This window comes from Mus caroli, unplaced genomic scaffold (genome assembly GCF_978045245.1).
Source record: "Mus caroli unplaced genomic scaffold, Mus_caroli_1 scaffold_4, whole genome shotgun sequence".
Lineage (NCBI taxonomy): Eukaryota > Metazoa > Chordata > Mammalia > Rodentia > Muridae > Mus > Mus caroli.
Window position 1 is genome coordinate 68,517,717 of NW_028227259.1, and position 27,754 is coordinate 68,545,470.

A 27,754-nucleotide genomic window follows, 5' to 3' on the forward strand; every position below is an offset into this window, starting at 1 on the left:
TTCCTCATTCACCTTATCCCTGGCATTTCGCGGTGGAGGACACAGAAGAGTGAGGAGGTGCACTTTCTCACAAAACTGTGTAAAATCAGAGCTACAGAGCTCTGATGAATAGGATTGAACGGGGTCACGTTCCTCTGCCCCTCTTCCCCATGCCTGCCGCATCTTTTCCTCTTCCCAGCTTCCACCAACCCAAGGCTTCACAGCAAAACTGTTGCTAGGTCCTCCTTCCCTTTGTCCCATTAAATGTTCTTTTCTGCAGACCACTCCCTGCCCCAGAGGCTACCTGATAAGCTGATTCCTGAGTGGTTTTCACAGGAAACCTGTTCTCCCTTTAGGTAACACAGTTGACCTTTTAATGTCAAATCCTCAAGTTTCCAAGCAAACTGAGGAGAATGGGAGTGGGAAGCCAGGCAAGGCGTCACACAAACTAAGGCTGATTTCCCTGTTCCGCCGGTTGTCCGGAGACTGTTCCTCCTTCCGCAGCCCCAGGAGTTCAGCCCATGCAAAGCATAGAAGTGAAACTTATTTGCATCCTGTTCTCAAACAAAGGCCATACCTGTGGGACATTGGTTAATTCCCAACCACCCCTCCCCTCCCAACTCGGAAAGACAGGTCATGGTTCAAGCTTTGGTGCTATAGGTGAGGTGGGGGTGGGGTGAGGACACAGGGCTTAGAAGTTCCGGGTTCTTCTGTTCCAGGACAGACAAGGCAAGGTAGTAGAAATACATTTAAAATAATGTAATAAATACTTAAAATTCACCACCATGATTTATATAATTAAATAACTAAGGTCATTTTCATCTGTTTGGTAGAAGTTCTGTGAAGGGCCATTGCACATGTCTTAGCTCTACACTCAGTCAGAGAAGATATTTGGGAAACCTGGAGTCAGTCACGAGGACACATTGCAGCATAGAAATTAAGAAATGCAGAAGAAGTCGGGCAGTGGTGGCGCATGCCTTTAATCTCACCATTTGGGAGGCAGATTTATGAGTTTGAGGCCAGCCTGGTCTACAGAGTGAAAAGAAGAAGAAGAAGAAGAAGAAGAAGAAGAAGAAGAAGAAGAAGAAGAAGAAGAAGAAGGAGAAGGAGAAGGAGAAGGAGAAGGAGAAGGAGAAGGAGAAGGAGAAGGAGAAGGAGAAGGAGAAGGAGAAGGAGAAGGAGAAGGAGAAGGAGAAGGAGGAGAAGGAGAAGGAGAAGGAGAAGGAGAAGGAGGAGAAGGAGAAGGAGAAGGAGAAGGAGAAGGAGAAGGAGAAGGAGAAAAAGAAGAAGAAGAAAGAGGAGGAGGAAGAGGAGGAGGAGAAGGAGGAGGAAGAAGAAGGAGGAGGAGGAAGAAGAGGAGGAAAAGGAGAAGGAGAAGAGAAAGAAGAAGAAGAAGAAGAAGAGGAAGAAGAAGAAGAAGAAGAAGAAGAAGAAGAAGAAGAAGAAGAAGAAGAAGAAGAAGAAGAAGAAGAAGAAGAAGAAGAAGAAGAAGAAGAAGAAGAAGAAGAAGAAGAAGTGCTAAAGAAGAGGGCTGGAGAGATGGCTCAGCAGTTAAGAGCACTGACTGCTCTTCTAGAGGTCCTGAGTTCAATTCCCAGCAACCACATGGTGGCTCACAACCATCTATAGTAGGATCTGATGCCCTCTTCTGGTGTGTCTGAAGACAGCAACAGTGTACTCATATAGAGAAAATAAATAATAAAATCTCTTAAAAAAAAAAAAAAAAAGAATCAGGGCTTACCTCTGTGAAAGCTACCTGCTAAGAATATACCAGAAAGCCAGGTGTGGTGGCACACGACTTTAATCTCAGCACTCGGGAGGCAGAGGCAGTCGGATTTCTGAGTTTGAGGCCAGCCTGGTCTACAAAGTGAGTTTCAGGATAGCCAGGGCTATACAGAGAAACCCTGTCTCGGAAAAAAAAAAAAAAAAAAAAAAGAATATAGCAGAAAGACAGAGGTTGGGCTGGAGAGATGGCTCAGCGGTTAAGAGCACTGACTGCTCTTCCGAAGGTCCTGAGTTTAAATCCCAGCAACCACATGGTGGCTCACAACCAGCCGTAATGAGATCTGATGCCCTCTTCTGGTGTGTCTGAAGACAGCCACAGTGTACTTACATATAGTAAATAAATAAATCTTTAAAAAAAAAAAAAAAAGAAAGACAGAGGTTCTCAGCCTGTGGGTCACAACCTTTTTGAGGCTGGCTATCATTTACGCTATGATTCATAACGGCAAAATTACATTCATGAAGTAGCAACAAAATAACTTTATGGTTGGGGTCATAACCATAACAGGAGAACTGTATTAAAGGGTTGCAGAGGGTTGACATTGTTTCTACTTCACTAACACCCACGTCTAGTTTAGTTAAGTTTAGTTGAGACTAGAACATAATTTAGTCTCATAAATTCCAGCTACCCTGGGTACTGAGGTGGAAAGATCATGAGTTCAGGCTACAGGGTGAGTTCAAGGACAGGCTGAGTAGCTTCGGAAGACCACATCTCAGAAAAGATGAGCTCGGTTTGATTCCTTGCTCAACATGCACAAGGCCCAGGGTTCTTCTATCCCTTAAGCCCACAGGGAAAACAAGAACAAAATAAAAGATCCACAGAGGGAATCTAGCTTGCTGGTCTCCGGGGTTATTACTTATTTATTTGTTTTTGTTTGTTCGTTCATTGCAGAAGTAAACTGTTTTTGTCAAATGTCAGACAGCAGTGTGTGTGTGATATGGGGGAAGGGCAGAGTTAGCCACCCTCTTAACTTTTTTGACTTGGTTTCTCTCTGCGGTTCTGGGGCTAGAACCCGGTGCCTCACCCAGGCTAGGCAAGTGTTCTACCACTCACCTCAAATAGAATACACACACAGAACAAATGAGCAGAAACTTCCCAGGACAGTCTAGCAGTCAATAGTTAAAACAATGTCGGTCATCTTTTCTTCCATCACTGGTGGCCTCTGATGGTCCATCCTGTCCCATCCCTGCCATCACTGGGTGCATGCCTCTTGTCCAATCTCTTTCATGCTACATCCTCACTCACTGGATATATGCATGTGGAGAGGAGGTTTCTCTAAGGGTCCCAATAATCAGCACCCCAATTTTCTTTCTTTTTTTTTTTTTTTTCTTTTTTCGAGACAGGGTTTCTCTGTGTAGCCCTGGCTGTCCTGGAACTCACTTTGTAGACCAGGCTGGCCTCGAACTCAGAAATCCGCCTGCCTCTGCCTCCCAAGTGCTGGGATTAAATGCCTGCGCCACCACCGCACTGCCTTGTTTTTTTTTTTTTTGAGACAGGGTTAAGAGCATGGCTGACTCTGCCCCTCCCCCATTTCACAAATAAGCTGCTGTCTGACATTTAACTAAAGCAGTTTACTTCTGTGTTTCTCTGGGTAGCTCTGGCTCTTACTCACTTTGTAGACCAGGCTAGCCTCAAAGTCACAGAGATTCACCTTCCTCTGCCTCCTCAGTGCTGGGATTAAAGGCTTGAGCCTGCAGCATCTTTTTTTTTTTTTTTTTTTTTTTTTTTTGAGTAAGCGGACAAATAAATCCAACTTTAAACGGACACTAAAAACATACAGAAACCAGATGCGTTCCTCTGCCTTAGGGGTGGATGATTCAAATCTGAACTTTACAATCACATTTTTAACCACAGCAGGAAATAAAAAATACTTAGGACTGAACCTAACTAAACAGTGCTGCCGTGAAAACCTGGGTATCAAAGACATTTAGCTCTGACAGGATGCAAGCCTTGATATTGCTACGTAGCACAGCAAGCCCCACTAGTGTGATCTACAGGTAGAGCGGGGGAGACCAGACCAACTTCATTTGGGTTTGGACTCCCGTCTTAGAGAACCTAACCTGACCTACGGTCGAACTTGAGTTAACCAACAAGCCTGCGCGCAGCAGTTTCCAGGTCACTCCCCAACAAGCCTGCCCCTGGCACTTCACTTCCTAACAACCACCAATCAGGAGGAAAGCAGAAGTTAAGTTTAAGGTTTGGCTCCCAGTATCAGCCAATCATTTTAAATGGCAACAAAATTCCATAATAGTCCCCCATTCATGTGTGTGTGGTGCTAGAAACCCTCTTGACTTGTTTGCTTGCCTCTATAAATGCTTGCTTGAAACTGGGCTCGAGGCTTCCACCCTCAGGTCCTGCGATGTCAGAGTTGGCTGTCAAGCTGAGGCTGGAATAAAAAGACCCTAAGGAGACTGCATCCAAGCCAGCTCCTCAGTGGTCTTTGGGGTTATCGAACGGGCACAGCAGTGCACGCTTAGGCAAATCTTCATAGCCTGTGCCACAGGAAGTGAGAAAGCTGTTCGGAAATTCCATGTGGACTTGCAGAGCACTCCACAGGGGCAGTTCTGTAAAAGGACGGAGTTTTGATCAAGGCCATGGCGATAAAGACAGGGCTAAGCAAAAGCCAGCGAACCGGAAACAAGTCCGGTTCTGTGGTCGCTCCATCTGAGGAAAGAGGAACAAGACCATTCGGTATAGGGGTGTAGGGGGAGTATAATCTTCAACAAAATGTGCTCACGCAATGATATCTCTCCAAGGATGAAGCTGAGCCCTCCTGAGGTCTGAACTGGGTTTACCGTCCTGGCAGCAGCACAGGCTCGAGTTTAATCCCCAGCGTGGAGGTATTGTGAGGTGGAAACTCAATCTCACCACATTGTGAAGAAGTGGGGCGTTTGAGGTGTGATTAGGATTATATAAGATCCTTACGGTGCGCCCCACCTGGTAGCTTTGTAAGAAAGCCAGAGGACAGACCTAGACATGTGAACTTCCTGTCATTGGAGGTGCCCCAATTGTCCCAGGACTCTGCCAGCAAGAAGGCCATGGGGAGTTTGGCTCCTTCACCATGGGCCAGAACTGTGAGCCAAAATAAACTAATTTATAATTTACCTAGTCTGTGATATCGTATTATTCGCAACAGCAAACAGGCTAAAGCAGGCATTGATCTCACACCATATGCAAAAAGTAGTTCAAATAAGGCCTAGGAATATGGTTCGGGTGTCTAAGACTTGTTTAGCATGTGCAAGGTCCTGGGATCCATTTGCTTTGTAAGCATAACAATAAAAATGAAATGAAACCCAGCAGATCAAAGATCTAGGTGTAGGGCTGGTGAGATGGCTCAGTGGGTAAGAGCACCCAACTGCTCTTCCGAAGGTCCAGAGTTCAAATCCCAGCAACCACATGGTGGCTCACAACCATCCGTAACGAGATCTGGCACCCTCTTCTGGAGTGTCTGAAGACAGCTACAGTGTACTTACATATAATAAATAAATAAATCTTTAAAAAAAAAAAAAAAAAGATCTAGGTGTAACAGTGTGAAGTTGAACAGTGTAAAACTCTTAGAGTAAAATATAATCTTAAAGCATGGATGTTCAGTGTGACGCCATCAAAACTGAAACCTTTCGTGCACCAGGGGGTCACAAAAGAATGTAAAACGACAGCTCAGGAGACAGGGAGTACATGGGTCTGACGTGTGTTTGCTGTCCAGAGCCTATGGATGACTTTTGCATCTTTGGTACAGCACCTCTGAGCTTGGAAGGGAAGGGCAGAGGACCAGAGTTCAAGGTTATGCTTGCCTGCAGAGTTCACTGGAGGCCAGCCTAAGCTCTACAAGAACCAGGAGATAAATAGAGAGACAGGAGAGAATTAGATGATAAAGGTAGATAAAAGTAAATAACTTTTATATGTATCAAGAAGACAATCCAGTCAAAAATAGACAAAGGAGGGCTGGAGAGATGGCTCAGCGGTCCTTTGCTCTTCCAGAGGTCCTGAGTTTTCAGCAACCACACGTAATGAGATCTGACACCCTCTTCTGGTGCATCTGAAGACAGGTACAGTGTACTCATATAAATAAAATATATCTTTAAAAAAAAGACAAAGTATGTGAACAGACTTATCTCCAAAGTACAAAATTGCCAACAATTGTATAAGAACATTCCAAATGCAAAAGGGAGGTGGGAATTATGTCTCCATGGTACAGGGCTTGCCTAGAACATCATTAGTGACTTAGGGTTTTACTGCTATGAGCAGACACCATGACCATGGCAACTCTTATAAGGGACAACATTTAATTGGAGCTGGCTTACAAGTTCAGAGGTTCAGTCCGTTATCAGTGTGGGAGCATGGCAGCCTCTAGGCAGGCCTAGTGCAGGAGAAGCTGAGAGTTCTACATCTTCATCCAAAGAAATCCAGGAGCAGACTGGCTCCTACTTAGCTAGGAAGAGGGTCTCAAAGCCCACACCCACAGTGACACACTTCCTCCAAGGCCACTCCTCTTCCAAAAAGGCCACTCCTCCTCCAACAAGGCCATACCTCTTAACAGTGCAGCTCCCTGGCCCAAGCATTTTCAAACCACTACAATTAGTCAGTAGAGAGATGCAGATCAAACCCACAATGAGATGCTACTTTCTAGCCACTAAGAGAAAAACAAAGACTGGCAAGGAGGTGGAGATACCAGACGCCTTCTGTCCCATGTAAAATGGACCAGCTAGTTAGTAAAACAGGCCATCAGTTTCCTAGAAGCCAAAGACACAGAATTTCCAGGTCACCCCACAAACTGCCTTCCAACAGAAATAAAAACATGTGTTTAAATAAAAACTTGTACCAGAATGGTGATAGCAACAGTATTCACAAGAGTAGAAGCAATATAGACTTCTACCAACCACAAGTTAGATAAATACAATGAGCAGTAGACGAACTCAGAGCCTCCCCCAATAAGTGAAAGAATCTGGCCATACATGCTTGCACATGTATGCGAGGGTCCTGATAGGCAGGTAAGTATATAGAGACAGAGCATGAGTAAGCAGGCACCAGCAGCCGTGGGCGGAGAGGATCTAGGAGTGAGTGCTTAGTGGATGTGTGGTTTTCTTTGGGGATGGATAACAAAAATGTTCTGGAAACCTTATGACGATGACAATACTATGGAGTAATAAATAAAAATGACTGAATAGTGTGTTTCTAATAAAACAACTCAAGCAGTAAAATTTATGTTAATTTTACTTCAATAAAAAAAATGAAAGCTAAAGTATTACTGAGGGAGGAGATTGAGAAGAGTTGGAGGGCAGAGATCAGCGTGACAGGGAAGTGAGTCCCAAGAATAGACAGAGTCACTTCACTTTGTCACAGAGCACGCAGGACCCAGGAAGATGTAAGATGGAGAACAGGAAAACCAACAGGCTGTGAGGTATCCTCTCAGGGGCAGAGGGTCATGATGAAGCAAGGATGCCCAGTGACAGGCTAATCTTCATTGACAGTTTGACTACATTTAGAATCACATGGATGGACACTCCCAGGTGTATCATGAGGGCATTTCCAGAGAGGTTTAACTGAAGAGGGCAGACCTGCCCAGATTATGGACAGTGTTACCATCAATAAGGTGGGGGCCTGGACCAAATCAAAGGTATTTGGTGAGCCAGGGTCTAGTTCTCTCTCTCTCTCCTTCTTCTCCCTCTCCCTGACTTCCCTCATGCTTTCTTCCTTTTTTATTCTTTCTAAAGATCTATCTATCTATCTATCTATCTATCTATCTATCTATCTATCTATCTATCTATCTATTTAATGTCACTAACACTGTTGCTGTCTTCAGACACACCAGACAAGGACATCAGATCCCATTCAGATGATTGTAAGCTACCTTGTGGTTCCAGGGAATTGAACTCAGGACCTCTGGAAGAACAGTCAGTGCTCTTAACCACTGAGCCATCTCTCCAGCCTTCCTTCACACTCTTTTTTTTTTTTTTTTGGTTTTTCGAGACAGGGTTTCTCTGTGTAGCCCTGGCTGTCCTGGCACTCACTTTGTAGACCAGGCTGGCCTCGAACTCAGAAATCCGCCTGCCTCTGCCTCCTTCACACTCTTGACACCACACCTTCAAGATCTTGATGTCTTGTGACCCATAATAAGGCCCCTTCCCCCCTTTTCTTCAGTTGTTCTGATCTCCAGATTTGTCAGTGATGGAAAGGTAACCAGTACATTGGGCTATCACGAAATTCACCCACCAGACATGACACATTAGGGGTGACCTGGGAAAGTAGCAGAGGTTTGAGGTCATATTTAGTAAACTCCTTTGCCCATGAGAGGAGTTCTTGCAGAAAGGACAGCATTTCCCCACTGACCAGAGGGAAAGCCAGATATGAGCTGGAATAATCCATGGCTTACCTGAGTGCTTATTTTGGAAATTCATGAAGCTACATGTGATATGTACACTATTTTGGATTTTAAAAAATTATTTTAGGTTGTAGGGCTATTGTGCCTGTATATATATCAAACCCAGGTTCTCTGGAAGAGCAGCCAATGCTCTTAATCACTGAGCCAGTTCTCCAATCTCTAGATTTCTTAATAGGACCAGTGAGATTGTTTGGCAAGCAAAGTGCTCGGAACTAAGTCTGACAACTTACCTTGGTTTTGATTTACATGGGGGAAACAATTCCTGAAAGTTGTCTGCTGACAATTGTATGTGCAGGCAGACAGACAGGCAGTTGGACACACGCACACAAACACACGTACAATTTTTTTTAAGAGTTAAAAAATCATTCATATAAAATACTGTTTGACATAAGTATTCTACCGGCACAGTAGGTACTGCGAACCAATGAGTATTGCTTGGCAGGTGGGTCACCTTCTTCAGATTTTTAACATTATTCCAAATGCGGGGGGAGGGGGAGAAACAAGAAAAAGAAATGTTCAGGGGAGGCCTTGACTAAGCCTCCTGATCTTTTGAGTAATTGTCCTGAAGGTCTGGGAAGTTATGCTAAATAGGTTATTTTTGTCCATGTATCTTACTATCAGACAATGTCTCTCTTCTGTAAAGACTGGAGCGTGTTTAGAATTAAAGTTCATCTCCAAATTCTCTCTCCCTTTCTCTCTCTCTGTATATTAAGTCAGCATAACACTTTATATACAATTAAGGAGGTGTCAAATGGCCAGATTTGAACTGGGTTAGAGATGAGGGTGGTGAAGTCAATGGTAATGATAGCTTTGTCTCATGGTACCACCAGAGTTTTTTTTTTTTTTTATTAGATATTTTCTTCATTTACATTTCAAACGCTATCCCCTTTCCTAGTTACCACCAGAGTTTGAATACAAGTCCCAGGAGAGAAGAAGAAAAGTCCCAGCCAAAGCAAACTGGCAAGACCTTACATTATCATAATCCCAGAGTCCAACAAGTCCTGACCCCGGCAAACTCCAGTACTGTCCTTTCAGGAACCATTAGGCTTGAGACACGTCCTTCCTGCCTCAGAATGACTAAGGCCTATTTAAACCTCAGGGCTGGTTAATCAGTAATGAAGGTTTTTTTTTGTTTGTTTGTTTTTGTTTTTTGACAAAGTAGGGCAAACCAAGAAGTAAGGGTGGCTAAAGATTAGCTTGGGAAGGTGGTATTTCTTGCAAATACAGGATCTGGTACTGCTTTCAGGTGTGAGCATAAGTGTGTGATGGAGAACTCATGAAATGGTTCCGAGGGAACCTGTGGGTCTCAAGGTTCTCCTCAGAACTCTCCTCCTCCTTCAAGTCATGTCTTGGAACCTCTGCAAAGGCCTGCATCCCTGTGCCATGCCTATCCAAGTGCAGTGGGGATGCTCTGGCAAGTGCAAGCAACTGCTGTAGACCCCAGAGAGAGGAGGATGGAAGATCCCAGAGCCTGGAGTCTGGAACACAAAGCGGGTCTCCCAGAGCCTTGGTTACGCTTGAAAACTCCACAGCAAGGTCAGGGTTGGCTAATGTTCCACTGAGGCCTGAAAGCATCCAGTGAGGCGCAGCCTTCCAAGGAGAGTAGCTAGGTGTACCATGGAACAAGACACTCTTGCAGGTTCATCCATGTGGATAGATCCAGTTTTATTTAGGGGGTGAGGGGGCACAGAGTGGGAAAGGATCTTATCACATTCCAGGCTGACCTTGAACCCTTGAACCCGATTGGTGATTGACCTTGTACTATTGGTATTAAAGACCTGCGTCACTATGCCTGGCCCAAGGGCTACCCTTTTTTTTTTTTTTTTTTTTTAAGACAGGGTTTCTCTATGTAGCCCTGGCTGTCCTGGAACTCACTTTGTAGATCAGGCTGGCCTTGAACTCAGAAATCCACCTGCCTCTAAAACAAAAAAAAAAAAAAAAAAGAAAGAAAACTGAAATCCTGAAGCAGAAGGAATAACTTAGAGTTCTTCCCACTTTATTACTGGGCCCCCCAACCTCCTTGTGATAGTTGTCAGAGAGCTTCCTCCTACAGTGAACAAGATGAAATCTCTGGTCAGTGTTTGAGGAAGAGGATAGGCCTCCCTCTTGTCCTTCCTCAGAGGCAACACCACTAAAGCTCTCAGGAAAGCAACTCACCAAGGGTTTTTGTTTGTTTGTTTGGTTGGTTTTTCGAGACAGGGTTTCTCTGTGTAGCCCTGGCTGTCCTGGAACTCACTCTGTAGACCAGGCTGGCCTCGAACTCAGAAATCCGCCTGCCTCTGCCTCCCGAGTGCTGGGATTAAAGGTGCATGCCACCACACCTGGTTCACCAAGTGGTTTCCTCAGCCCCTGATCATCTGGTATATTGCCAACAGATCTGCTTCCTGTCCAAGCCTGGGGGTACAGGTGCCCAAGCCCTCAGAATACCTGGGAGTGATGGGTACATTAAATAAATAAATATTTAAAAGAAAAAACAAAAACATTATAACCTTGAGGTCAGATGCCCTAGTTTTTCAAGATCACATGACTGGAAGGTTTTGGTCTTCAAGGTCAAATGACCAGTAAGAGGCAAAGCTGGAAGTTCCCGGAGGCATTCTGATTAGAAAGCCAAGCTGTTCTTGCCTGCTTATAGAGGAAGTGTCTGGGAAATCAGTTTTTCCTATGGGTAGTGAGGAATTAGAAACCAGCAATCCAGGGCACTAGTAAGAGCAGGTTACAGGAGAAAGCATCCTGGGAGGTGATCCAATGGCTCCCAACCTTCCTAACGCTGCCATCCTTTAATATAGTTCCTCATGTGGGGCTGACCCCCAGCCACCAAAGTATTGTTGTTGCTACTTCATAACTGTAATTTTGATACTGTTATGAATCATAGTATAAATATTTTTGGAGATAGAGTTTGGCCAAAGGAGTTGAAACCCTATAGGATGAGTGTTGGCATTTTGTCTAGGCTCCGCCCCACAGTTACCTGGCCACAGTCAGGCATGTCAGACTTACTATAAAGGGGCTCTTTGCCTCCTCACTCTCTCTCTTTTTATTTTTGGTTTTTCGAGACAGGGTTTCTCTGCATAGCCCTGGCTGTCCTGGAACTCACTTTGTAGACCAGGCTGGCCTCAAACTCAGAAATCCTCCTGCTTTTGCTTTAGATGCTGTGCCCAACATGGAGGTCAGCCAGTGCTTTTGTGAACATACTGGCAATGACATCACAGCTGCCTTCAGGCCTCCTTCTGACTGGGAAGCATCACGCGTCACTTTTGGAAGCAGTGACAGACTCTGTCACGTCCCACTTCCATCCAAACGCTGGGCTGAAGTTCTGAGGATACTGAACGATAATTCAACATTGCAACCGCCTTCCTCTGCATTTCCACATGGCCATTTTCCCAACTGCAAAGACTGAATTTGTGCCATCCCCTCATTGTTGCAAAAACTTCCTGATTTTATTTTTTAAAGGAAAAGAAAGTCTTGAAACTGCTTTAAAGACAGCTTTATTTACCACATACATCTTAAGAATGTACTGTATGTAAATGCAGCGAGATCTAAAAAGCTTTTCAAATATGAAGCTAAAAACTAAACTAGTAGCATGACTAAAACCCAAACGCTAAAACTTTTAAAAACATTTATATTAGTTTGTTCTTAATCCTAAAAAAAAAAAAAAAAAAAAAAAAAAAGTTCACATTTCAAGTTATAAACTTACCTCAGTAGTGTACATGAAATGGTTGAGAAACAAGAGGGACAGCTAAGGCAACAGACTGCAGAGACACTGGTGCTTAAGTGGCTGCCACCAACGCCTGCCCGTTAAGGTAGTCGCCACGTTAAGTTAGTGCATAGTTTTTTTCTCTTTTTTTTTATTATTAATGTTATTTTTGAAAATATTTCTCCAGGCACATGTAAAACACAGTAAGAACATGGGCATCCGGGCTCATCCGAAGACCTCCATGTCAGTTCGTGGCAGGCAGGCAGGAAGGCACTTTTTCCTCACCAGTCAAGGGATGAGGAGGACCTGATACCTTTAAGGAGGTCACTCATTCCAACAGGCCCGTGTGGCTGCAGCTTCCCGAGTGAATCCTCTCACTCTCACAGCTGCTCTATACCACGCAACAAGGAAGGAGGGATGCTTAAAGGTCTTAGCAGGCACTTGATAATTCTATAGAATAGTTAAATAAATATTTCTTATATATATAAAATCCATCCCGTCAAGATAGGGGGGGGGGCAGAAAAAAAAAGGACAATTGGGACTCTCTTAATTTAAAAGCAGAAAGCGTTTGCTGAGGGCAAGATCCTACTATTAGTCCACAAATAAGAGTTAAGCCTATTAGCAAAACTCTGATGGGAGGGAAGATTGGATGGACTCTGTTATGCTGTGAAACACAACTGCGTATCTGCTACTCTTATTGCACACCTCACATCCTGGACTGAGCCTTTTTAAAAAGATGCAAGTTGATATAATTCATAAAAGAGATGACGATATTATCATTTCTACTGTATTTTACATTCACTCTGCCAAAGAAAAGCCTTAAAACAGGCACAAAACCCAGCATCTGTGCATTTACTTCAAAAGAAAAAAGGCAAACACTTTGAATAACATTGAAATAAAATGGCTGCATTTCGCATTACACTACAGGCCATGAACTTTGGCAACACGGAAGGTCTACGAGCGGGCGAGCGAGCAAGCGTCAGAAGTTATTTACAATCTACCCTTAAACTCCTACAGAGACTCCTCCTGGATGTGTATGTCCGTGTTCACCTACCAAATGCAGAGCAACTGCGGGAAGCCCTGCTAAACAAACACAGGGCTTCCGACATCCCTGATGGCACCAGGCATTCTGTAGGAAACACAGGAGAAAGGCAGCGAGAAGCTTAACTTCCCACCACTGACAAGTCTTGTCTATAATCACATACATTCTTGGTCTCTAAAAACCCAGACTTCAAAAAAAAAAAAAAAAAAAAAAAATCAAAGAATTAGAAAGGTAAGGTTTCATACTGAACAATTAAATAGCTATGCAGAGATGCCTTAGGCAAAGATGGTAAAATCTTGTCCTTAATGTGTATTCTGCTACTGAAAATACACATAGAACAAACCAAATATAATTAACAAAAATGATTAAAAAGACTCCCTAAACAAAGCAAAAATAATTAAAAAGACCCCAACACAATCCCAGGAAGAAGTATAAAAGGCATCAGCTGTCTTCTCTATTTGAATTATCCATTTTTCTTAGATATGCCAAAGCTGCACTGGAGCTAGGGAAGGAGAAGGGAGAAGGGTGGGGGCGGGGCACAGTTAATTACAGAGACTCAGGAGAGAGAGAGAGCCCAAGGCACTGAGGGCAGGTCAGAGCTTTCCAGTGTTGGGACTCTGGATGTGAGGAGTCTTTTCCATGTTGGCTTAAGAACAGAGTGTTATTAAAAAACAAAACAACAACAACAAAAAACCCCAAACCAAACCAAAACCCCATAAACCCAGAAAACATGATGAGAATAAATGGCATTATCGTCAGCCCTTAATGCCAGTGGAATACAGTAGAGACTTTTTTTTTCCTCATTTTAAAATTGCACTTTCCAGCATCACTTTAAAAAATAAAATAATGTTTTATGTAGTATTTCAGAGCACTACAGCTTGTGTCTTTAAATATTGACTATAGTTTTCAAAAGAGTTCCCTAGATGCGCAGGTGTGCTTTTCTTTTCTTTTCTTTTGTGATATACATACATATAGCTGATATACTTTGAAAGGTTCTACAAAATAGAAAACTCTGGAGTGCAGAAGTTAAGAAAATAACCTTCATAGTGAAAATATATCCTTAAAAAACAAAAAAGCAAACCTCTGTACAAATGCAGAAGAGCGTACAAACTTTAAAAGGTGGCATTAAGGCGTGAGGCGTCGCAAGTCTTTTAGAAATGTATGAACGCGGGCCTGCTAAGTTGAAAAGTCATTTTCAAAAAAAAAACCAAAAACAAAAACAAAACCGCGAGTGAAAACTTCATGGATATAATAAAATATTTCAGTGTGCTATTTGATAACATTCTTCTTCACCTGCAGGTTTTGCACGTGTACCAACCCGACACGTTCTTTCTTCATAAATAATAAAGTGTTCCTTCAGCGGGGTTTGGTGGCTTGCCTTGGCTCCGGTCCCCTGTTCTCAGTAAGTCTGGTAGACGTCGTGGATGGGCACCTGGAGAGCAGTGGGGAAGGCCTGAGGTATGTAGCCGGCGTAGCCCCCATACACGGCAGCCGCGGCGTTCTTCTGTAGTGTGGCGATTGTGGCAGTGGCTGGAGCAGCAAAGGGGACGTAGCTGGCCCCGTAGATGCCGGCGGTGGGGATTCTCTGAACATTTGGTGCCACGGTGTACACAGGAGTTATCGGACGGCCCTGAGAGACAAACAGACAGACTAAAGTCCTTCCTGAGCAGGTTCGTCATCTATTAGAATAATAAGCACCCCAGTGGGGTGGGAAAGAAGACATCTAGGTAGGGAGGCAGGTGAGTGACAGTACAGAAGAAAGATGTTAGTCAGAGCAAATAGCCATCCTTGAAGGGCTTGATGCCCTCAAATTTAGTAGTGTTCAGACTCCTGTCAAAGCGTGAGGCTGCAGGTTGAGCCCGAGATATTATACAGTGGAATCTTTGATTGGCTATCCTGTTCGGTCAGTTAAAGCCACAAAGAAAGGTAATGAGGGGCTGAGATTCTGCTTAAGAGCTCTAATTTTTAAGCTGTCCTGGGTGTCCCCCTTTCTGTTTGAAAGTGAAGCACACCAAGTTGGGGGGGGAGGGGGGGCAAGACTGTGAGGGTCGACATATCTCTCAGAACCACGGACTTAGTTTTGGATTTGGGGCAAAAATAAAACACCCCACAAGGAATAAAAGTATTTGGTGTGCCTTACTTATGTTCCATAGAATGGCCTGCAGCTAAATGCTGCCATCTTTTCTGCACCTTACTCTAACTTCAGAGTAAGTAACTTAGAATACACAAAATGGAAAACTACATTTAAAAAGCAAGGTTTTTATAGGTTGTTTTTCCTTTCCTTTCTTTCTTTTTTAAAAAAGATTTATTTATTTATTTTATGCATATGAGTACACCACCATTGCTCTCTTCAGACACACCAGGAGAGGGCACCAGACCCCATTACAGATGGTTGTTTGTGAGCCACCCTGTGGGTGCTGGGAATTGAGCTCAGGACCTCTGCAAGAGCAGTCAGTGCTCTTAACCACTGAGCCATCTCTCCAGCCTGTTTTTTTTCTTTTCAATGTTGTGAATTGAACCTAGGACATCTCATACATACGATGCCAATGTGCTTCAGTCCCTGTGCTTTATTATAGTAATCTTATTATTAATAACATTATTATTTAACCTTTTACTTTGAAATAGGATCTAATTCGCCCAGACTGGCTTTGAACTTGCTTTGTTGACCAGACAAGCCTTGAACTTTCTACCCTCCTGCTTTGGCCTCCCAAGTAACTAGGATTAACAGGTCTGTGCCACAGATGTGGCTGCTTCCGAACTGTTTTCCTCCTGTTGTTGTTTTGGGCTAGACTCTCATGTAGCCGAGTTGGGTCTCCAATGAACTATACCTCAACGATGATCCTCAAGTCCTGATCTTTCTGCCTCTACCTCCCAAATACTGGGATTCTGATCAGGTTATCTCTATCACAAAATCTATGAATTGGACTCACAAAACTATGTTCAAAAGAACTTCTATCTAACTTAATTAATAATTATGGCAATGATGATCATACTGAAAGACTCTGGTCTTCCAGGTGCTGTTCTTTGATCCTTATTTGAATCATTTTATCAAAACCCTTCGTCAAGGCCAGGTAGTGGCACGTGCTTTTAATCCAGCACTCAGGAAGAAGAGGCAGGCGGATCTCTGTGAATTCCAGCCTGGTATATATAGTGCAATTGAGGCTGGCCAGGGCTACTACTCCCTGTCTTAACCCGGAGCTGGGGTTACTGGCCGTTAGGGGTTCTGGAAACTAAGCCTGGGTCCTCGGAAAGAGCAGTAAGTACACACTTCTAACTGTTGAGCCATCTCTCCAACCCTCTAAACTTAAAAATGTGGGACATTTTTAAAAATTATTTTCTAAGGGGTATTGAATTGTGGTGTTACATATCTAGACCGCATCTGGAAAGTGAAAGATAACAAACAAAAAGGCCTTGAATTGAAAAAAAAATTTACTTAGTAACAAGTTGATATGTGAATAATTCCAACTGGTTTAACCCTTTCTGAATAAAGCAGTTGAGGCTTAGTATAGAGAGGAAAAGGGAGGTGAATAGCCATGGTAATTCAGATGCCTGGCCACTGGAAAATCACCTGAGATACCTGTACACAACAGGAGTCTAGAACCCCAGCTCAGCCCAAATGACACGCAATCTTCACAGACGGGGGTTTCTGCTTTTCAAAACACATCCTGGATAATTGTTGTTCAATGAGTTGAGAGACCCGGGCCATTCATTCACTCGTTCAGAGAGAAAGGGTTTTAAGATTTTTTTTCCTTCTTCTGCTCAACAGATGCTTTCCCCATATGCTACACAATGAAGACTCTTAGTCTCAGAGGGCAGCTTTCCAAGAAAGAACAAACTTGCAGGCATAAGTCACAGTATAATGTACTAACGAGAGGTCTAGGAGAGCATATTTGGGCAGGTGGAGGGCAGACAGAAGAGATGAAGAGTCAGATCCTAAGAGCTAACCAGGGTCAAAGTGCAAAAAGACAAGACCAAAGACAGGGCAATCCCAGTCTGAGTCATAGCTGGAAGGGAGGAGGCGTCTCTGTCTCTACTCCGTTAAAAAAATTTCTTATGAATTACATGTCCATATAGGCATGTTTTGGGCCTCTGCACAAGTGTGTGTGTGTGTGTGTGTTGTGTGTGTGCGCGCGTGTACATGTGTACATGGGGTCAGGGGTAGGCTATGTACCGCAGCCCACACATCGAGAGTTGGCTCTCTCCTTCACCACGTGGGGCCTGGGTCTAGAATTCAGGCCATCATATTTGGAAGCAAGAGTCTTTACCTGCTGAGCCATACTAGTCCCGTATATATACATTTAAAAATAATAAACTGGGCTGGTGAGATGGCTCAGCAGGTAAGAGCACCCGACTGCTCTTCCAAAGGTCCTTAGTTCAAATCCCAGCAACCACATGGTGGCTCACAACCATCCGTAACAAGATTTGACTCCCTCTTCTGGTGTGTCTGAAGACAGCTACAGTGTACTTACATATAATAAATAAATAAATCTTTAAAAAAAAAAAAAGAATGTGAGTCTCAAATTAAAAAAAAAATAATAAACTTAAAAAACAATTTTCATAGAGCTAACATTTCTTTCCTCTATTTCACAGTTCTTTGTTTGTTTTTGTTTTGTTTTTGTTTTAAGAGCTAGGAGGCCATCACAGTGGAGGAATATTTGCCTAACACCCTAAGTTTGATCTCTTGCCCTTTAAAAAAAAAAAAAAGCCAATACATTTTCAAATATCATTGTACCAAATATAGTCTCAGTGTTGAATACTAAATGAGTCTATGATTGAGAGAGGATCCATAGATAAATGCAAGCCACAGCAAGACCTCTGAGGGGGCTCCGAATATAAATTCCCCGCCATGCCAAGAACTCTACCTGGAAAGGTGGCGGTGTGGATACCGCAGGAATGACGGCAGCAGCGGCGGCAGCGGCTGCGGCGGCAGCAGCAGTGGCAGGGTCAGGCTGCACCGCAATGGGGCTGATCATGTGTTCCATGGTGTGGATCTTGCCATCTTCGATTATTTTCGGGGCTGGGGCTGCCTGGAACATGGAGTACTGAGCACCGATGGCAGGGATGGCCACTGTAAGAGAAGCACGTAAGACAGGCGCATCAATCACGACCCCTGAGGAGGTTCCTTCGCTTGCTGCTTATGTTTTAAAGTCCAGGTTAGCAGCCCTACACTTCTGCTCACTCCCACTGCTCTGCTTGGCTCCGCGGCGCCACATCCGGACGGAGTTTCTCCACAGCGCCCCGCGGCAGGAGCATTTCCAGTGAGGCGTCTGTACTGATGTTTCCTAACACGTGTGAGTGTGAGCTCTCCTTATTCTCACATTACTCACCACCACTGATGCCCTTTGCGTGTTCACAGTGTATTACGAAGCAGGTTGAATGAGCAGCTATCATTCTGACAGCTAAGAGATGTGAGTGTATCATCCCTGCCTTGTATTTCATGTTAGTATTACTGATGCAGCAGGGTGTGTGTGTGTGTGTGTGTGTGTGTGTGTGTGTGTGTGTGTGTGGTGTGGGGGAAGAGACTGTGTAGACAATAGAAACGCCTCCTGTGTGTTAACATCCATTTATTGTGGCGAAGCAGTGGCTGGTTGCCTTTTTTACTCAAACCTGCCAACTCAAATACTTTTTGTGAGTAGAGTCCAAAGGAAAGGCTTCAAGCAGAGATTCAAACAGATAGAGTTACCCAACGTCCATGTGCGATATCAAGAGATCAAAGGGAAGAGGTGCTAGACCCGGTTTGGGGGAGCTTGTGTGTGTGCATGCTGTGTGTGCTGAGGGGATAAGCTGGAACATGAAACGTACACACCAAGAGTCCTTTCGTTTGTGTTTTCTCTCCAACTGTAAGCACATTTCTTCTAGAAGATGGATGTGATCAAAGGTGAAGAAACAAAGTGGTCATAAGAGAAACAATGGCTTGGCCATTCAGTTAAAAATGAAAAAATCTAAAATCACAACCAAAGACCGTTGTTACCTTCCTTTCCAACCAAATCTTCTACTAGGCAGTAGCACTGCCCTGGTCTCTCTCTCTCAGACAAAGTTGTAAGTTTAAATGAGGTCCAGATTGGGCTACTAGTTGAAGCCACGTGGGAGCTATACAGGATAACTGCAGTACTCTGGCTACAGGACTCTCCCTGGCACACAGGACTTCACATGGGCTAAAGACTGTTCAGTGCCAATGACATTTATAAGGTATCTGAGCACCACAAGCCACAGTATTGCAGTGATAGAGAGTAGGGCTATTTCCCCAGTTACCACTGAGTTCCTTCGGCACTTTAAACCTATGTTCTAAACATACCAGTTCCTTGTCTATTCTCTAGGAAAAGAAGTGTGCAATCAGGAAAGGGGTTGAAAGCTCTCTCTACTACCCTGAGTGAGGCCAAGACGCCAGGGAGAGAATCATTCTGGTTATCCACAGGAGGAATTCGCCATGGGTTCAGAGGTTAGAGCCTGGAGAATCCGCAGACAATGGGTTTGCCAAACTCAAACCCAGTTACAGATTCTCATCCTTCCTCACAGCCGGTGACCATCCAGCCGACAATGCTGACAGATAAGTTTGTGGGAAGCTGGTAGTAAAAGTAAAGTTCAAGGTCCTTGGCTCAAAGGATCGAGCATCTCTATTCTAAATCTATGGACTGTAGAATCCAGCTGTAAAAACCTTCACTGTTGTCTCGTCTGGAAAACTGGCACCATTTGCTCGGGAAATGAAGTTTCTACTTTCCTGCAAACGGGTAACCCCTGTGCCCTCTGCTTTCTGCTGGCTGACACGCAGCTGGGATGTCGCTCAGTGATGGGCATTTACCTACACTCGTAAGGAAAAGGTACGTTCTAGATGACAGGAGAGTCAGAGAGTCTCATACCTTTCTACCTGTTTCCCACCCTTGTCTCTGCCTACCAGGTCACAGACAGAGACATAGCCCAGTGACCAGCGGGTGACACCGTCTGATAAACGCCCTGACAGTCTAACGTGACCTGGCCCCAACTAGACTGTTCCCCTAAATTCTAGAGAGATAAGGTCACGTTGGGGGTGGGGGGTTCTTTTTTACAGAAGGGCCGAAGAATCCACATAAGATCTAAGAGCCATGAAGACTGGGACTCACTCGAAAGAGATGGGGATGGTTTAAGACCAAATGATGCGTTTGTTCTGGTTTGTACTGACCTGTGCCAGGTTTAATGGCAACTGGATTGACAGGAGAGATCTCCAAATTCGGCACAAGTTCATATCCTTTCTCCTGCTGTTTGCCTTTGCCTTCGTGATATCGGCTATATATACCACGGCCAGCGGAATATCCTCCGAGGTAGGAACCCCTGGGCCCTGGGGTCCTGTTTCCAGCTGCGCCTCTCCCTCGGCCTCTTATGCTGCCTGCTTTAAAATAACAACACAAAAAAGGGTGAGCCAGCGACAGGGATGGTCCAGGGGCCTTCAGTTTGCCTTCTGTCTACGTGGCAGGTGGCCACAATTCTGGCCTTTAGTGGGCTCATAAGATGCTTCGGACGACCTATTTTGGCCTTCTTTAACATTCTTTTTTTTTTTTTTAATTTTTTTTTTATAATTTTTTTTAAAGATTTTTTATTATATGTAAGTATACTGTAGCTGTCTTCAGACACTCCAGAAGAGGGCGCCAGATCTCGTTGCGGATGGTTGTGAGCCACCATGTGGTTGCTGGGATTTGAACTCTGCACCTTTGGAAGAGCAGTCGGGTGCTCTTACCCACTGAGCCATCTCACCAGCCCCCTTCTTTAACATTCTAATCTGCCAACTTCATTCAAGGTGAGTTCCAAGGATTGTAATTGTAACTTCAATTTTAGAGTTTAAAAAAAAGGTTAGATCTAGAAAAGGAGGTGCCTATCTTCCTTCCTTATTTTATGCTTAAAAAGAAAAAAAAAAAAAAAAGCAGAGTATATTAACTCAGACCCAGTGAACGGGGACAGTGGGCCCTTGAACCTATGTTATGGTTTTGCTTTGTTTTGTTTTTTTCAAGACAGGGTTTCTCTGTGTAGCCCCGGCTGTCCTGGAACTCACTTTGTAGACCAGGCTGGCCCCGAACTCAGAAATCCGCCTGCCTCTGCCCCCCCACCCCACCCCACTCCCAGTGCGCCACCACTTAGCCACTATAAGAAACCAGGACTTTGCTAACCAACACCTTAAGATTTAACTTCAGAAGTGGTAACCCAGTCTGGCCTCAAACTAGGAACCTCTAGCCTCACCCTTTAGAATGTTGGGATTGCAGGCATGGCTCAGAATCGGATTATAACATAACCCCCAAGGGATAAGCAGGCCTGCTCTACATGGGTTAGGCCCTAGCGAAACACAAAGCGTTCCAAGGATTTGACTGCTCACCCAGGGGGGCGGTTCTCTCCATAGAGCAACTGTAACCATGAGTCAGTGCTCAGAACCTCAACCTAAACTGGTAGGGCTTAGTAAATTACAGCCACGTTCAATCTAACACCCTTGTCTAGGGGGCTGGACACCCACGGGGGCCTCAAGAGAAGAGTTTCCACTAACTTTTCACGAAGTAGTCCCGGTTGGGCCCGATGAGAGCGTTGTAGGGGTAGCCGTAGTAGGCCAACGTGTAGGGGTCGCAGGAGTACACATAGCTGGGTTGCTGCGCTACGGCCTCAGCTGAGCCACCACCACCCTTGGCTGCCTTCTGGTAGCGGGAGTACTGCTCCTTGTCCACGGGCTTGGCCAGTGTGACTTCTAAGCAGGAACCCTCCAGCTCTGTGCCGTTGAGGTTGTTCATAGCATGCACGGCATCCTCACGGCTAGTGAAGTGCACGAAGGCGTAGTCACGGATCTTCTTGACCCTTTCCACGCAGCCTGGGTTGAACTGGCCAAAGCTCCTCTTGATGGTCTCCTCGGTGGTCTCAATCATGAGGTTGCGCACGTAGAGGATTTTCACTGTCTGCATCACATCTTCGTCCACGTCAATCTCCGGCTCGGCCCAGTCCACAGCAATCTGGTGGCCCCACAGTTGGATCCGACCCGGCATGAGCTTGCGGCGTGCCATGGCTGCAGCACGGTGGCTCTCATACTCCACAAAGGCGAAGCCTCGGTTTTTCATCTTGTCTGCAGCACTGGCATACACAATCACGTTGAGTACGCCCTCGGTGACCTTGGCGATCTCCTCCAGGATCTCCCCGCGCTTCTTCATCTTGGGGATGCCACCAATGAAGAGGCGGCAGTTGTCCACACTACAGCACACACCCAGCAGACGGCCGGGGCGGATCTCGTAGTTGTTGAGCTCCCGAACGGCTCGCTTGGCCTCGTGCTTGTGGCAGTACATCACGAAGGCATAGCCGCGGTTCTTGCCATCGAAATCCATCATGAGGCGCAGCTCATAGATGCGACCTACGGTCTCAAACACAGGCACCAGCTCATCTTCATACACGTCACGTGGGATCTTGCCCACGAAGACCTCACAGCCACGCTGGGGATGCGGGCCCTCCCAGCCGGGCGGGGGTCCACCGTACTTGCGCTGCCCGTTCTCCTGTACCATGGTGTAGCCGGTGCGCTCTATCAGTGCCAACAGTGCAGCCTCATTGGGCGCGCCCGCCACACCCTCGGGTACCTTGGTGGAGGACCCCACTGTTGGATCGCTGTTCATGGCTGTGGCGGAATCTTCAGCAGTCATAATGTCAAAGGCATCCACAGCTGGTGGAAACCTGCAATAGAGAAAGGAAGAGTGTGAGTGGGGAACCCGGCAAGGAGTTCATCTTGAGCTCAATTTTGTTTGTTTCTGCTCACTCTCTGGTGTTGCACTATCATCAACAGCCAGGTCATGGGGTGCTGAATTGAGATGTTAGATTGAGGAGGCCGCTGTGGAAATGCAGGTGGCCTTAAAATAGCCAAGCTGTGAGAACCTGCTGCCATCTTTGGGAAAAATCTTAATTTTTTGTAGCAAACAATGACTTTCGTTTCATTCCTGCACTTTCGACTCCAGTATCATTTCACTACAGCACATTGCAAATTTTATTTCTTTGCTACACACAGCCTTTTTTTTTTTTTTTTTTAAAGGGTAGACCCTTTTCATTGTACTGATAGAAAGGGAAGGACATAATTGTCCCATAAGTGTCTCCATTGTGGTGAGTGTGTTGTTGGGGGGTGGGGGTGGGGGTGGGGTGGAACCTAGGGCCTTGTGCATGCTGGGTAAGCATTCTACCACTAAGTTATACCTCCAGATACTGCAATGTGCTTATTAGAGTAAACTTCAAGGAAGTGTTTTCCTACAAGGTAGCTACTGAGCTGTGCACTTAAGTATCCAACAGGAAATGGGATTGTCTCAACCGCTGTGACGTTGTCCTACTAACTAGTCAGAGTTTTATAACATTCAGGCAAAATTTTGTGAACAGCTTTGGACTTGGTCCACAAGGAGCCAGGTTAACTCGGGAAGCTGTGATGCAATATTTCTACTGGGAAAAGACACCCCAGGTTTCAAAGAAATGTCATCTGCATTCTTAGCTCACTTTGGTAGCCTGTGCACACGGAACCTGACATTCAACTCAGCTTGCTTGTAGGCAAAGAGACTCAGAAGTCGTGTAAACTGCCCCAGTTCACATAGGAACCTGGGCTTTTGGCTCCAGAGTCCATATTCTTTTTCTTCCCCCAGAACGGTGCTGTGCAAAACATCTATTTATTTATTTAGGCAGGGTCTGCATCGTATTAGTCATAGACTCTACCTGGTCTCAATTCTCTACCAGGTCTGGTCTTGATCTCAGGGTAATTCCCTTATCCCAGCTTCCCGAGTGCTGGGATGTGAGCCAGGAAACCAAGGTCAACTCTTGGTTTATTTTGTTTTGTTTAAAGACCAGGCCTTCGTAAGTAGCTCAGTGTGGCCTTGAACTCACACAACCTTCCTGCCCCCTGAGTTACCTCACCTGGCTCAGTACAATTTTGGAGGAGATGCCACCTACAGCAAATGGAGCTTAAGGGAGTAAGAAACTGAATTAACATTTTAATTTTAATTAAGTAGTCACCTTCTTTCAGAGAGAAGCGTGTAATGATGTCATTAAAAGTTAGATACAATGCTTGTGTAATGACAAGGTTCTGAATAAACTCTTTTTCCTTTCTTTCTTTCTATCCTTCCTTTCATTTGTTTTAAGACAGGGTTTCTCTGTGTAGCCCTAGAACTCACTCTCTATAGACCAGGCTGGCCCCGAACTCAGAGATCTGCCTGTCTCTGCCTCATGAGTACTTGGATTAAAGGTGTGTGCTACCGACCACCCAGCATCTGAATGAACTTTTTAAAGAATGAAGTAGATCTTATTATTCAACAAATGAAATCTATAGAAAATCAAGAAATGGGTTGGAGAGATAGCCCAGCAGTTCAAAGCACTGGCTGATTTAATAAAGGATCCAAATTTGATTCTCAGCACCCACATGTTAGCTCACAACTGTCTGTAACTCAAGTTCTGGGAGATCCAGAACCCTCTTTTGACCTCCTTGGGCACTAGACAAGAATGTGGTGCATACACACATACATAAATGCAGGTAAAACACCCATACACATAAAATATAATAGTAGCAAAAAAGAAACAAGTGTCCACTCACTGATAACTACCACAAAACTTTCTCTACCTTTTGTTAGTGGCTGAGGTATGGTTTCTTCCTCTTTGCAGCTTTGAATATTTTAGAAACATCCGGACATGTTCTCACTATTTGTAAAAAAATGTCACTTTAATGATGGCCTAAGGTTTCATCATTTAACTAATATAACCAGGAAAACTTGAGCTGGGCATGGTGGCGCACGCCTTTGATCCCAGCACTTGGGAAGCAGAGGCAGGTGGATTTCTGAGTTCAAGGCCAGCCTGGTGTACAAAGTGAGTTCTAGGACAGCCAGGGCTATACAGAGAAACTCTGTCTCGAAAAAACAAAACAAAGCAAAAACAAACAAACAAGCAAACAAACAAAAAACCCCCCAAACCAAAAACTAAAAACCAAAAAACAGTTTACTTTAAAAACGTAGAACTATGAATTGCACATGAGACTATTCAGGAAAAGTTCAAGGACTAGTAAGGTGGCACAGGATGTGCTTGCCTAGTGGGCATGAGAGGTCCTGGGTTCGATACCCAGTGTCACAAATAAAAGAAAAAGAGAAAAGATGTATGGTGTCACACATCTGTGATTCTAATGTCAGAAGGCAGAGGATTGTGGGTGTGATTCTCTATGTGTGACTCTCATACAGAATGAGAGCTGGTCTCATAAAGAAAAAAAGAACCTCAAGTCTATAGAGAGACACAAAACAGAGATATGAGTTCGCCACTTAGTCAAACAGCATGGCTGTCTGGGTCCTAGTTAACTCGCCACTTAGTCAAACAGCATGGCTGTCTGGGTCCTAGTTAACTCTTCCTAGTTGTATGACTTAGAAGGAGGTCACTTAGCTATCATGACTCAGTTTCCCTACCTATAAAGGGGAATCCTAATGCACAACAAATGAGATAACAAAAAGTGCCCTCTTTGCTCAGTGCTCGTGGTTCAAGATGTGAGCCCTCAGCTGGCTGTTCCGACCTCCCAGGCTTGCTGCCTGCTGCCACCTGCTCCGGTCACTGTGGATTCCCAGCCCCTGGAACCGTGAGGCACTATTGATTTTGGGTTTTTGAGTTGGTAATATTATCATATCACAGAACAGAAAAGTAATGAGTATAGACATTCCCACTTGGGGTCCAGGCTGGTTTTGAACTGGTGTTCCTCCTGCCTCAACCTCCTCGGTGCTAATATTACTTTTACACAGGTACGCACAACCACGCCCAGCTCAAACGAGGAACTTTGACCTATGCCTAGAACATCACAACAGCTCAAGAGAGGCAATATTATTTTTGATTCAAATTCTGGTGAAAACTCAGACCAATCATTTGAATTTTTGAGGGATTTTAATTTAAAAACGTGTTTTCCACAGCTTTTACAAAACATCTCTGGGGGACTGGGTCAGTGGGTTAGAGCTCTTGCCACCAAGCTTGACAACCTTGAGACCTCTACAGTGGTTAAGATCAAATCCTACAAGTTGTCCTCTGACTTCTACACACTCCCCTACCTACACAAATAAATGTGATAAAAAGTTAAATATGTATCTTTGGATAGGGCTTCCTTCTATTTATTTATCTTGTTTCCTCTGTGCTTCAGTGCTTGCAAGTTAGCTTGACAACAGCTCCTTATAAAGGTTCTCTCAGTGTACGTTTGGAGCAATACATTGGTTCCTTTACCCTCAGAGTCAGTGTTGAGTGTGAATGTCTCCTTCCCAAGGGAAGATGAGCACACACATTTTAGGAGACTGTTTAAAGTCAGTGAACTGCAATGGAGGATGACAAATGGATGCAGAAACATACATATGATCAAGGGAGACTCTACGTGCTACAGTACGGTAAGCATGATGTCCTGTATAGACACTGATGGATGATCACAGGAATAGAACTTACACTTAGTGTACAGCAGCCACCCTCACCCCCCGACCCCCAAGGCAACAAAACTGGGATTTTTATATAGGCCCTTAAAAAAAAAAGGCATGCCTTTAAGAATGTGTTTATTTTATTCCTTACTTATGTGTGTACATGCATGTGGGTGCCTGCAGAGGCCAGACGAGGGTCTCAGGTCCCCTGGAGCTGGAATAACAGGCAGTTGTGAGACAGCAAAGGTGTATGCTGGGAACTGAACTTGGATCCTCTACAAGAGCAGCACTGAGCCATCTCTCCAGCTTCCCGAATGTTCATATAATATACAAGGTCTTGCTTTCGATCCTCAGCATTGCAAATGATAGCTAGGTGGTAGCTAGCTAGCTAGATAGGTAGATGAGATGCTGGATCCGTTGAGCACATTTATGAAAATCTTAGGCTCTACAAGCTCCATTCTCCTTATCATCCTGCCACAGCTAAAGAAGTTATGTAAAATACTCATTCATACACTTAAGGCCAAATCTTTAGACATAATGGAAAGTAACCTTTTATTTACTGTCTTTTAAAAAGGCCACTATGGAGCTCACATGTCTTTCTTTTCCAATGCAATATCAAACTAGACTCGGGACAACTAACTCTAGATGCTTTAGACGGAGCTCGGCATGGACCACATATGGTCTGCCACTTGTTTAGATAAAGCCCTATCTATAAAACCATATTCTTAATGGGGGGTGGGGGTGGGTGAGAAACTTCTGTTGACAACTGGTATGGCAGAGTTATAGAGTTCAAATGTTGGAATACGGGCAGTGTGGTCCACAAAGCCTCGGATGCCCACTCTCTAGCCTGGCCCCTGACTTTGGTCATCACATCAGAGTGTGATGACTAAGTGAAGCTTAGTAGTGCAGATTTGACTCGATAAGCCTACCCACTCTCTTCTCTTCTGTGTCCCAGGCTGAAGCATGGCTTAATTTCAGGACCATTGCAAAAACATGTTGACTTTTTGCATATGTGTGTCCATGTTTGTGTGCAGAAGCCAGAATTCAATATTGGATATCTCCCTCCTTTGTTTGCCGTCTTGTTTTCTGAGGCAGGATTGCTCACTGAACCTGGGAGCTTATTGATTTGACTGGCCAGGCTGGCCGGTACATTTCAGGGATGCACCATTCTCGGCTCACCAGATCTCACCATCTAGCACCAAGGCTATAGCCAGCGCATTGCCATTTTATGTGGGTGTTGTTATCCAGCTTCTGGCCCTCATGAGCCTTGCTGAGTGAGCCTCCTCCCAAGCCACATCACATTTATTTTATATACAACCTGTTGTTGTTTTCTTTGAACAGGTTGGCCAGTCCCAGGTTAGCCTCCAGCTCATGACAACCACCTTGCTCAGCCTCCTAAGTGCTGGTATTTCAGATATGCGTTATCACTCTCTGATAGTTTCACACACAGATGAAATATATTCCCATAGTCCCAGTTCTATCCGTTGCCCCCCCCCAGCCC

At 44.7% G+C, this 27,754-nt stretch overlaps 1 protein-coding gene across 10 annotated transcripts in view; it reads right to left on the minus strand.

Annotated features, from left to right (window-relative positions):
• Positions 1–8,969: 8,969 nt before the first annotated feature.
• Positions 8,970–27,754, minus strand: part of Rbm47 (RNA binding motif protein 47) — a 135,620-nt gene continuing 116,835 nt past the window's right edge. For 9 of the 10 annotated variants that reach the window (XM_085836736.1, XM_029477763.2, XM_085836735.1 and 6 more), the window contains 4 exons: positions 21,378–22,537; positions 20,031–20,237; positions 17,737–17,942; positions 8,970–14,504 (listed from right to left, as the gene is read on the minus strand). In XM_085836736.1, coding sequence (XP_085692862.1) covers positions 14,274–14,504; positions 17,737–17,942; positions 20,031–20,237; positions 21,378–22,506 — 1,773 coding nt within the window. In that variant the 5' untranslated portion in view covers positions 22,507–22,537 and the 3' untranslated portion in view covers positions 8,970–14,273. The remainder of the gene's footprint in view (positions 14,505–17,736; positions 17,943–20,030; positions 20,238–21,377; positions 22,538–27,754) is intronic. The other variant, XM_021162454.3, reaches the window with a different exon arrangement.